This window comes from Pteropus vampyrus, unplaced genomic scaffold (assembly GCF_000151845.1).
Source record: "Pteropus vampyrus isolate Shadow unplaced genomic scaffold, Pvam_2.0 Scaffold399, whole genome shotgun sequence".
In the NCBI taxonomy this organism is placed as follows: Eukaryota; Metazoa; Chordata; class Mammalia; order Chiroptera; family Pteropodidae; genus Pteropus; species Pteropus vampyrus.
The window spans coordinates 543,843-556,276 of NW_011889180.1; the positions used below are offsets into that span (position 1 = coordinate 543,843).

The following is a 12,434-nucleotide window of genomic DNA, read 5'->3' on the forward strand; positions in this document are numbered from 1 at the left end:
GTGTGTGTGTGTGTGTGTGTGTGTGTGTGTATGTTTGATTAAATTTTGTAATTGAAGAAAATGGGGATTAAATTTTATAATTGAGGAAAATGGGGAGGACAATTTAAGAGGTACACAAATAAAAAAATGAGTTTACCAGGACACTTTCCAAAGGGACCAGAAAGCAAGGCATTTCCTTGGGTAGATGTTGAAGGGATACAGTCTATGGGAGAGAAGTCTTAGGGCACTTTGGGGAGCCTGAGGGGAGACGCACTGTGTCTGCTTTCGCTGGAATATACAGGGAGGCCATATCAATTGTTAAAATACAGAAATGTTTCTATAACGGCTGGGAAACAGCTGTTACAATGACCTTTCCAAATATCCCTTTGCTGACTGCCTCCCACACCGCCTCTACTGTGAGAACCTGGAATCCCCATGATCCAGCAACCGAAGGACAAAGCCAGTATAGCTGGGACCCTCCACCAGCCATGTGGCCTGGGCCCCCTGTGCAGAGATCTGTGTTCACGTGGAGACTGGTGTTACAAATCTTTGACTCTCACCTTTGGGCTCACACACATTCGTGGATTGAATAAACCTATCAATATATGTTTTCAGCTACCTAAAGTCATGGGTAGGTAATAAGAGAGACTGATCCATTCACTGGATCCAAAAGGTAAGAAAAGGATTAATTTGTGCAAATTACAGGGAGGAATCTGAACTCAACCCAAGGAAGAACTGACAGTCAGACCTGTTCAAAGGAAGATCAGGCTGCTTGGAGTGTTGGTAAGTTTTCTATCCCTGGAGGTATTTAAGGAGAAGCTTGGATGACCCCTTGATTGTTGCATAATTGGTTCAAGCATCAAAGATCAGTGATATTTGTTCATTCATTCATTTGCCAGATTCTACCAAGTGCCCTCTACACTCAGGCCTGTGCTAACACTAGGGTACATGATGGGGTAATGGGTTGAATGGTGGTCCCAAAAAGGTATGTCTATGTCTTAATGCTTGGAATCTACAAATGTAATTTTATTTGGAAAAAGAATCTCTGCATAGGTAATTGTTAAAGATCTTGAGATGAGACCATCCTAGATTATATAGGTGGGCCCTAAATCCAATAATAAGTGTCCTTATAAGAGACAGAAAAGGAGAGGACACAAGCAGAGAAGAAGGCCATGTGAAGATGGAGGCAGAGACTGGAGTGAGGCAGCCACAAGTCAAGAAACACATGGAGCCACCAGAAGCTGGATGAGGCAAGGAAGGATTCTTCCCTAGAGGCTTCAGAGGGGACATGGCCCTGCAAACACCTTGATTTCAGACTTCTGACCTCCAGAACTATATGAGAATAATGTCTGGGGTTTTAAGCCACTCGGTTTACGGCCCGTTATTAGAGCAGCCCTAGGAAACCAACGCAGAGAAGGGACAAGTCAGGAGAGATCTTGCTCCATGGGCGTAAAGAAAGAAACAGGATAACATCTGCAAGGTAGTGCTCTGAAGGACAGGAGACAGGGTGAGTGAGTGACAAATAGGAGATTCCCACGATGGGAGGATTAGGGGAACCCTGTCGAAACAGTGCTGTCTGACAGATCCTAAAGTAGGAGCCATCTCCCCACAGAGCCTAAGGTTAGTAGGAAAAAGCCGAGAGACCATGTGCTAGGAGCCGGTGAGCAAGAACGAGGGTGGAGTGACGTGCAGATGTAGAGGCAGGTGGGACTTCAGGAGCAGGTGACCCTGGGCTTTGTTCTTATTGCAGCTGGATGCCAGCAGAATGCTTTAGGAAGGACAATGACTAACATTTTGATGATCTCTCTGGACTCTTGTGGGGACTACAAAGAGGGAAACCAGTTAGGATGCCTCTGCAGAAGTCCAGGTGATAGATGCTGCAGGTGGACGAGGGTGGTGGTGGCAGCATAGACAGAGAAGTGGATGGACAGGAGACACATGCGAGACATAACTGACGGGACTTGCTGGAGGACAAGGTTGGAGGGGAGGCTGTCAGGAAAAGGAGGAATTAAGGATGATTCCTAGGTGTCTGTGGGAACAACTGGGTGAAGGGTGACCTTTCCCGAGATAGTAATGTGAGAGGGACTGGGTTGGGGTGTGAAATCAGGAATCTAATGCTTGCTTAGGGACAGTAACACCATTCATTCATTCATTGGCTCTGCGCTGATTCAGTGCTCTGCTCTTGGCACTGGGAAATCAGCCATCAACGACATTGCCTTTATGGAGCTTCTAGTATGTGCACAGCAAGATATTGTGGGTTGGAGGTTGTCAAATGGGGATCTGATGGGGGTGTGTAACAGGGAGACCTGGCTTAGCATGTGGTGTGTGTATGTGTGCGTGTTGGTAACATGGGTGTTTGTGTGTTGGTAGTGTGTATGTGTCAGGGAACCCGATGTGTACATATTTCGACGACCGAGTCTGAAGATGTGCGAGGGCTCACCTCCAACCGAATGGTCTTCTTGATATTGACAGGTTTGGAGGGCTGGAAGTGCAGCTGCAGGCTGTACTCGCCCTTGGGCGGGATGGTGCCCTGCATCATGGACGCAGTGAAGTCGTCGCCCAGATGCTCCAGGCTGGTGACCCGCCAGGCCACGGGCAGTGGCGTCACGTTGCGGAGAACAACTATCTTGGACTCTTTTCTGCAGGGACCGAAAGACATTTTGTTAGTTGCAAATGATTTTGATTTATTACGGCAGGTCAGAAAAAGTAATTCCGGTTATTTCAATCATTGTTTAGTTCACTAATCGGTATTTATCAGGGAATGGGTCCTGATGGTATTGATTAAAGAATGAAGGATCCATATAATATCAACATTCTCTCCCAGCAGCCCCAGACATAAACATTCTCTATTTAGAATAATACGATTCCAGTGAATGAATATGTAAGTTCTAGTTTTGGTCTAATGTTTTCTGTTTGTACTTTCTAGACCAAATATTCTTAACTTTTTAGGATAATGGACTGCTTTGAGAATCTGTAAAATTCTAGTTCTTCTGAGAAAAATGCAAATATGTGTACACTTTAGTAGTTGATCTTGGTGGGGATGGGAGGGGGGCAGCTTGACCCTGCTGAAGTTCAGCTTGAATCAACAGGGTTACTATCCATCCTGATTGGTACCGGACCAGAAGTTTCTCATTACACAGGACTTTCAGTGCTAAAACCTGGAAAGTCCTGAATAAATCAAGATGAGTTGGTCACCCTAGAACTAAATATTCTTTAAATTCCATTCCAGTCCTGGTGTCACCCTGAACTCTGACCTATGCAGCAGGAGACGGTCAAAATGCAATTGCTTGGGTTCCAGCTCCAGTTCTGGGCGGATCCCCTGGCAGCTTAATTGGAAGATGGCTGGCTCGGGGTTCTCCTTGATGCAGCAGACGATGCTATCTTCAAAGACTCCAACTGCAGTGGGGTAGGCCCATACGTTCAGCATCTAATGGAAGAGTTAAAACAAAGTACATTTGTACTGAGAATGCCAAGGCCTCACAATTTTCCAAGAAAGCCTTGCCCTGGTAGGCTAGTTTCCACGGGACTGTACCTGCTTCTCATTGGGTTTTAGAATCATGTTGTTGGGCTCCAGGAAGTAGGTGCTCGCTTTGACATCATTCTGAAACGAGAAGAACACCTCCACGACCATTGGGGAGTTGTTCAGGATCGTCAGTGTCTCCATGTTGCCTGGGAACAAGGACGACTTGTATCTGGAAATGAATGAGAATTAGGGCTAAATTAGGGATGTGGGTGTGAGAAATGACTGAGAGCTCAGATGGAAAAGGAGACTGTCAGGTGCAAAGCAATTCCAAAGGACAGTGTGGTTACACTGTGGCTAAGAACACAAGCTTCGTAGTTATGAAGACTTGTAGCTGTGACCTGATTCCCCAAAGCCTTGGTCTCCTCATCTCTAAGATGAGATGATGACGCCTCTTAGGATTTCTGTGAGTATTAAATGAAATAGTGCACCCAGCTCTTAGGATAGCTGTAGATATTAAATCCTCGATGAATGGTAGTTATTATTGCAAAGAATCCTAATTGGGAAATATACAGCTTTACCCTTCCCAGTGCCTATACTCCCAGGAGTGATGATCATTTGAGTAACTTGTCATTTCACATCTGTCTTAGAGACGGCCTCATTCGCCGCCTTCTATACCCACACAGGATGTCACTGTTCCACCGTGGATTCATTTGGCACTGTTCACTGGCACTGTTCCTCGGTGCCTTAGGAAGACAGACACAGAGTTGAGCAGCATGGGCACTGGAAGCTGCTCAGTTAATGACTGAACAGAAAAGAAACCATGGAAAACACAAGAAATGCCAGTCAAGATGCGCATCATCAGAGATCATAGCACAGGTCAGGAAGGCAGGGCACCATAGTAACCGCTGGTGCCCAGAAACAGTCAGAAAACCTTTTTGAACAGGCTGTGGTGGAGCAAGGAAGGAGAGTGCATGGCAGAGACTAACTCAGAGTCAAAGAGACAGAACACGCTCCGTGTGACTGCCAAAGGGGATGGGGACTGCCTTCACATCCAGCCGGCGACCACCACCACCCAGCCCCGCGCTAAGTTTCACGTGCACTATCCAGCGCGGTCTTCTCACGTCTTTGAGATGGGTGCTACCATTTTCCCATTTTGCAAATGAGGACATTGAGGCTCAGTAAGGTTTAGAAGAATACATGAATTATACCTAGTTGCACTGGTCCTTGGGCCACTGCAATTGTACACCTCCTGGATCAGCGCTGTTTGGCCCCAGATCCTAGCTAATTCCAGTGCCGTCCTGAACACACGCCTCTCTGAATGGCCGTCATTTCCCTGACTCCTGGGCTTCGCTCTATCTCATGTCCATCAACTTGACCCACACTCCTTCTCTCTCCTAAGCCCTTCTGCTAGGCTTGAAAACCCTCTCCATTATCAGCAAACCCTCTTTACCTTCACTTTCTAGTTCAGCATCTCAGGAAACAAACTGAAGGTGTTGAAGAAATGGAGAGCGAAGATGGCTCATTAGTTCCACCAAGTTAGCACAGAAATAGACCCTCTCTGCTCATCACAATAAATGCTAGATTGAATGAAGACATGATGAGACCTTGGTTCCCGTGGTGGTCTCACCTGCCTGTACAATAAGAAATTTGTATATAACCGAAAAAAACTAGTATCGCCAAAAATGTATGGTCATCAACCTCACCTAGGCCTCCAATTCTACCTGCTAATCTTACTTTATTTCTCCAATATTCTCCCTCTTCCACTTTCCCCTGAAGCTGTTTCATACCTGCTCCATTTCCTCAACGTTCCTAACTTCCCTCCACTTCGCTCCCTGTTAGTAATGACCTCACCTCATTCGCTAAGGAGAACACAGAATAGTTGCACGGGAACCTCCTCACTGCACCAACCGAATCTGTAAACCTGAAGCGCTCCCACCTCTGTCCCTCTTCACACGAGATGACGTCCCTCTTCCCGGCAAAGGCCAGCTCTACACATCCCGTGGTGTTGTCTCAGAGAGCTGATGGCCCTTACGTTCTCCTGAAACGCCAACCTTTTCCTCCATACTTCCCCTTGGCATCCAAACATTGCAAGGACAACGGTGTACGGACAGCCTTCCCCAGACTCCACATCTCCCTCCCACTGTCAGCCCCTCCAGCTCCCTTCACAGCTGAGCTTCTCCAAAGAGCTATCTTCATGCCCTGTCTCCGTTTCCTCACCTCCCGCTGACTCCCCAGTCACTTCACTCAGGCTTCATCCTCAACCACCCCGAAAGGGCTCCCGCTAAGGCCCCTTGGGGACCCCATGTTGTTGAACCCCGTGGGCACTGACGCCCTCATCTCCTTGCATCTCCTCTCTACAGCATTCGGCACTGCTGACCACAGCCCCGTTGTTGCTCCACGATGCCACCCTTTTAACTGGGCCCAGCGGCAGCCCTGGCCCTCTTGCTCAGCTCCTTTGCTGGCTTTAACTCTTGTGAGTGGTGAAGTTCTTCGCGGCTCCATCTGTGGTCTTTTTCTCCGTACTGCATCCTCTCTTCTTAGGCGACCTCGCCCATGCCCATGGCTTGAAGACAGGCCTCTGTCCTCTGAGAACCAAAGCTGTATAGCCTATTCCCTGCTTTATGTAGCTACTAACTCTGTCTGTCTTCTAAGAGTCTATAACTTAATGTATCCCGAATGAACTCTTGATCCTATCCTTCCCCCACTGAAATCTGGTCCTCTTCCAGGCCTTGCCATCTGGGAAAATGGCACCCCCATTCATCTGAAACTTGGGGTACAATAACCCAGTTCTCCTAATTTGAGGTTCAGGGACAGAGGCAGCGTTAGTAAAAACTATGTCTACATAGGAATTCTGCTTGTATTATTCATGAGTCCAGCCCGGGGGTCTGAAATCTGCTTTAAGATAACAGAGCACTTACTTATCTCTTGATTTTCCACAGAGCAGTGGCCCGAAGTAAAACCTCTCCATGCTCATAACATACTTCTTAAAGATGATTTCATTTGTCTTCATGTCCATCTTCCGCTGAGGGAATACCACTCTGAGTACAGGGGCGGAAGAGAAGAGGCTGCCTGAGTGGAAGGTCAGTGCCACCACCAGATGCTTACATGAATCCAACACTCCCTGTTCAGCAAAACCTCCGGGTGTAGGACACGGAATGATTCGTAATGTGAGGACCTTTGTTGAGCCTTATTCCTGTTCCCTCCCTTCCCCTAGCCCCAAGCAAAAACAGTCCAGTTTGAACTTGAGGAAAAAGATTCCCACTGGCGCCTTTTATAACGAGGGGCTGATGATAGAGCTTAGTTGGATTTCCTGTTTTTGTGTGTCAGCTACAAAAATTCCTGAAAATTCCTATTGGAAGCTAGTTCTGGTGAATATTAACTAGCTTCTGAGTTCCTTGTCCAACATGGCTCCTTAGTCAGAATTACAAAAAAGCTCCTCTTGGTGGACAGCTATGAAAGGCCTGCCCCACCAGACTGCTCAGCCAGGTGCCTTTATGTGGTGCACAGGGGACTCAGAAGAAAGCCTGCCTATGGAGAGTCACACCTGTATTCATATTGTAGGCCAGAAAAAAATCCTACAGTAAACATACAATTTTTAAAAATTTGCTTAACAGTTAAATAAGCAAACTAACGTGGCAGAAGAAGACTTTCCCCCTCTTCACACCTGTTACCGCTCTTCCTCGGTCTCACATTATTACATCATTCCAGTGGCTTAGTCACCGCCCAAGATGTCGAAGCCCAGTACATGAGGGTCCAGGAGGCTGTCCTGGTTCCACATTAATATTAAGAGCTGCCTTGTTCAAAGTAGCATGAGAAGAAACTAAAATGTACCTGTCAACCTTTTCTTTTAAAATAATATCCACTTACTTTGGGTCTTGGCAAATGTATGGGTAAGTGCAGACACCGCGGCAATAGAGCTGGTACTGGCGGCGAGTTCCGAGGATCTCAAAGTTGAACGTCTGGTCGAAGTTCCCGAGATCGCTGGCAGAGAAGTGCACTCGCAATGTCACCTCGCCGTTGGCTGGCACTATCCACCGGAAATGATTCAGCCTGCAAATGACCACACAGGCTTTTAAAGTGAGAATGCTTCTCTTGCACCAAGAGAAGGCAGGACTGCTGCCTGGGAGGGGTCCCGTCCTGCTGGGGTTAGGCATGGTGGTCCGTAGGGCCCCACAGGCAGAACGGCCCTATTCCCAACTGGTGCAGTGACAGCTGCATCATCAACATGGGGCATGGGGCTTCCGCGTTTCTCTCCATGGGTTGCTCAGAGGCCCACCTGATGAACTTCTCCTGGGAGTGCTCTCCAGAGAAGTTGTTCTGCTCTATGTCTGACAGGGGGGCAATGGTCCCAGAAGTTCCTCCAGAAAGTCCCTTCCTGTTGAAGGCCATGCGACGTTTGTCCTTCTGAGCCTCACGGGTCTGATCTAATTTTTCTTTCACTTTCTGTTTGTTCCCCTTAGATGAGGCTGTCTGCTCCTCCTGGGCCTTAATTAAAAATGAGCACAGGGTCTTAATTACTCATCTTGCATACACACAAACGAAAGACAGAGCTGCTGCAGGTTTAGGACGCTGGCGGTGGCCTGGAGCAGAGTAGGGCTCAGCTTACCATATGAGAGTGGAAGACAAGAAGTGAAAAGAAGTCTAGTGCTTTCCCTGGTACGCCATTCCCTAAAGACAGCTTGAAGCTGGCAGGGCGTGTGTTCCCACACTGCATTTTGCTATTGTGTTTCTTTAGTAGGTTTTAATCTAGACTTCTCACTCCCTCCCAATCACATTGAATTTTTGGAGAGACTCTGTGTTCTTATAAAAGATTCCACAGTCTGAAATTTTCAACCTGTTCCCAAAGTGTCATCTAGTTTATTCCTTTATTCCCTGTATTTTCTGTAAACTGAAAATTAGGCTTATAAGCTTAACTAGATGCAGAGAGGACGCTGTGTACATTACACTCTATCACAAGAGGAAGCAAATAATGTCATACTGACCCACGATTACAGACATAGTGTGTTCCAGTGGCTGGAGTGGTGCCTGCCAGATCTGGCCATAATAAAGTAGATGTCACCCTTTACAGCTGGCCGGTCACCTGTGGGATGATGCTCTAGCTCGCCTGAATGTCTTGTTCTCCCCAAACCACTGCTTTTTGTATCCATTGGCACTCTTAATCATTTTTTTTTTTTTTACTGGGGATAACAGAATAGTGTTTTTCTAATTCTTGCATTCTTTCTATAATTTTAGCTGTCATTCTTCTAGAATGAAGAGCTTTCCTTTGTCAATTGGAGATGAACTAGAGTTCCTCCTAAAATGGTTAAGTTAAAGAATGCTTAACTCTTTCCTGCTAATGGCCGTTTTTCAGAAAAGAGGTTGATGTAATAGTCCCCTCTGATGTTGGCAGTTTTTCCCTCTTTATCTTTTTTATTTGGACTCTGCTCCAGTAAGGACTGCCCACTGATGCTGCTCACTGCAGATGCTGATTTCCTATTTATTTGTAAGTTGAAAGTTGAGGCAGTCTCTGTCACCTGCTTGAGCTATAGGGAGGGTCTGCAGGTAATTTTATCTGCTGCTAATTTTATTTATTCTTTGCTGATGGGCGTGGTTTGTAGGAGGCTGTGTGGAGAGATTCAAATTTTGGGCCCCCATACTCTGCTGGGAATAAAACGCCCCTCTATAATTATTAATACACATGCCTTTTGCACATTGGTGAAATCTATTTATCCTTTGTGATTTATTCTAGTAATTGTCTATATATTTTCTTTTACTTTACATAATTTCATTTTGACTGCTTATATTTTTAAATCAGCTGGGATTAATTTTACTGTATTGTGCCAGGCGAGGAGATAAAAGTGACCTTACCCAAAATCTCTGATCTTCTCATCATAATTTCTTCAATCTATCCTTTCTGCAGTGGCGTGTGTCCCCTTAAACTGTGTCTGTTGATTCTTGTATTCTTATACACTGTGTGAATTACTTAGCTTCACGAATACATTCTACCATCTTTTAAAAAAGAGCTAGTTTTGTTTATTTTTTTTCTTGCAGATGAGCTTCAGAGTAATCTGACAAGTTCCCTAAACCATCCCATGGAGACTGGAAAGGTTGGAAGATGAAAACCAGTCATTTTCAGTCTCCTCTTGGGAAGCTGGAAAGGTCAGACCCAGGGAGGGTGTAGCTTAGAGAGGCTCGCACGGGGTCCTCAGGCAGGGTCCCCAGAGAGTGGAGGGAAAACACCTCCGTGAGCTGACTCCCAGCACCACAACCAGTTTCTGGCCATGTGGAAGTCAACACTCTTCCTGCCCATCTGAAGTCCTGCCAAGGTCAGGGTGAACTGCTTCCTCTTTACCTTCATAGAGCCTATGGCTGACAGCTCTGCTTCTGATTCCACTTCTCTCTTCTCCTCCAGCAGAGAGAGCTCTTCGGAGGGTGGAATCACAAACACGAAGTGCTTCAGGATTTCCGTTGTGGCCAAAGGCAGCCGCTTCACAGGGTAGGTGATAATTGAGAATAAGGCAGGAGGCGGGATTGGAGGTCCAGAGGAACCCAGACCCAAGAGGTCTAGGATCTAAAGGAAAAGCCCATTGTTAACTTCCAGAGCAGAGGGCAGGCTGCCCCTAACTGTCCTCTAACCGCATGTGTCAGGGGAGGGGTTTGTGAAGGGCCTCTGACACAGCTCTGCACGTCTTTCCTGACCCCCCATGCCCCCAGACCAGGCTGAAGCTCTTGCTGTAGGCTACATGCTCCCTTTACCTCTCTTATCATAGCTTTTATCACTTTATTGTGACTGTTTTTGTCTCTGCAAATAGACTGTCAGCTCCATTGGGACAGGAACCAGGTCAACATAAAACATACAGTAGGCACTCGCTAAATCTCTGTTTAAAGACACCAGCTCTTAAGATTCTGATGTCTATAGTTGTTGCATCTATTTTCAGATTCTGTGTTAATTTTTCTTTTATCTTTCAATATTATTTTCTTCAAAGGTCAGATAAAGTTAGGATCGGAGCAGGTCAAGTACAGCAAAGAAAAGAAAGCAAAGGTTCTGGGAATGGGGGAAAGGATGGGCCTGTAAAGAGAAGTCGAAAAGAAACTTGAGAGAGAAGTGATTCCTATGGCATTCTCCCATTCTGCTCGCTGTTGTTTTATAGGAAAATTCTGTCCCTGGACAAAAGGCTATAATAACATCCCCTGCAAACAACGGCCAGAGGTGGCTTTGGGTTATGTAACACCTTTTGTTTTTAGGAACAATGAAAGGCTATCTAATAGTATCATTTCTGTCCCCTGTGGGAAGCTTGTGGGAAAAAGATTTTAGAATCCTCAAGACTCTTGCTTCACTCCAAAGTACACCTGCCTTGTCAGCCCCCAGCACCAGTGTTGTCAGTATTAAAATCAGTCCTACACGTGGCTTTTTATGAGGTCAGATGGGGTAATTTAGATCTGTGGAACTTTCTATGGATTTCCACCAAGTAGAAAAGGTCCTTTTAGCCCTTATTGTCTTATCCGAAGTGGCATTAGGGATTAATGGAATTCAGGAGATATGACTTTTATGTGGAAACGCTTTTACGATGATTAACATGGTATCCGCTACCTGACTTGTTGCATCTCCATCCCGGAGGAGAGTCTGTACCTGATCCACCTTGGGAAGCCTGTCGCTCTCCAGGGCCTGCTTCCAGTTGATGCCTTCCAGGTCAGGAGCCTGAATATTTATAAACGGCACACCGAGATCCTTCTTCCCTTCGTGGTCCTCCTCCTTGTCCCCCTCTCCTCCATCGCTCTGCTCCTCCATTGCCCGGAGCTTCTCCAGACGCTCCCTCTCGGCTTTCTCCCGCTCCAGGCGCTCCTTCTCCGCGCGCTCCTTCTCGGCGCGCTCCTTCTCCGCGCGCTCCCTCTCCCGGTCCTTGCGGCCTCTGCGCCCGCCTGATGGAACCTGGCGCTGGTCGTCAGGCTCGTGCGGCAGGTCCTCGGTCCCAGTGTGAGGCAGCTGAACTCCCTGCTTCCGGTCCCAGTATGTGAGGATGTTCTGGATATCCTTCCACGTCAACTCGTAGGTCTTAAACTTCTGGGCCAAAGGCTTGTCAGTGTCCTTGGGGAGGTCCGCCTCACTGTCCTCTTGTTCCAGGACAGGAGGAAACCCAAAGTTGTTATCTATCAGTTGGTTCTTTTTCCTCCTGTTTAGTTCTTCCTTCTCAGCCATTTGCTGCTCCTTAACAGATACTTTTCTTTCTACTGCATCCATCTTGACCTCTAGTTTGGACAAAGCAGGAATCTAGAAGGCAAAACACATAAAATATGCTTAAAGAGAGAGCAAATCCAATTAAAATAAGAGCGAGAGGATGATTTGTTTTGTAAGAAGGCCTCACAGGATTCCAGGCACTTCTTATACACACTAAGGCTGTGCCTAAGAATCACCTTGGGGACCTTTATCGAAATAAATTCTCTGGTCCTTCCTTGTTATAGATCTGGTTGGGGCCTGGCACTGTACGTTTGAAAAAGGTGCACAGTGACTTTGATGTGCACTCCTGGTTGAGAGCTGCTGTTCGGCAGGATCAACAGGAAAAGATCACCAAAATGGTGTTGTCCCCACTTTCAGGGGTCGTGAGAGGCCGGAGGGTTGTGGTCACTGCCTCTCGCTCATTCACTGGAACCAGTCTGCACCTTGCTGGGAGCCTGGCTTTAGCTTCACCCTCGGAACTCATCATGTTGAAAGAGCAGCCATGCACACCAGCCGGCTACACCCCTGGGCCATGACAGCCGCCCTGGGCGTTGCTCTGGCTGTTCTACCCCTCCCTGGCACAGTGCGCAGAGACGTGACCGCTAAGCTTGGCAGGCCGATACACTGTTGGTACTTGTCTGCCAGGACAAGCTTATGCCAAAAGGATAAGCTCTTGGTTGAGCACAGGGACCTGTTGACTTTGTAGCTCGTTAGAGGCAAATCTTTACAACTAGCCTATTTAGCACTATCCAGGCGACTGCAGGGGACAGTGGGAAGAATTAAGGACTGTGGTCAGAC

The 12,434-nt window shown here is 47.0% G+C and overlaps 1 protein-coding gene across 1 annotated transcript in view; it reads right to left on the minus strand.

Annotated features, from left to right (window-relative positions):
* Positions 1-12,434, minus strand: part of HYDIN (HYDIN, axonemal central pair apparatus protein) — a 351,593-nt gene that overhangs the window by 58,677 nt on the left and 280,482 nt on the right. Inside the window, exons 48-55 of the mRNA XM_023523662.1 lie at positions 11,052-11,690; positions 9,774-9,992; positions 7,719-7,927; positions 7,310-7,492; positions 6,361-6,480; positions 3,512-3,671; positions 3,234-3,406; positions 2,420-2,618 (exon numbers count right to left, since the gene is read on the minus strand). Of these exons, the coding sequence (XP_023379430.1) occupies positions 2,420-2,618; positions 3,234-3,406; positions 3,512-3,671; positions 6,361-6,480; positions 7,310-7,492; positions 7,719-7,927; positions 9,774-9,992; positions 11,052-11,690 (1,902 nt within the window). The remainder of the gene's footprint in view (positions 1-2,419; positions 2,619-3,233; positions 3,407-3,511; positions 3,672-6,360; positions 6,481-7,309; positions 7,493-7,718; positions 7,928-9,773; positions 9,993-11,051; positions 11,691-12,434) is intronic.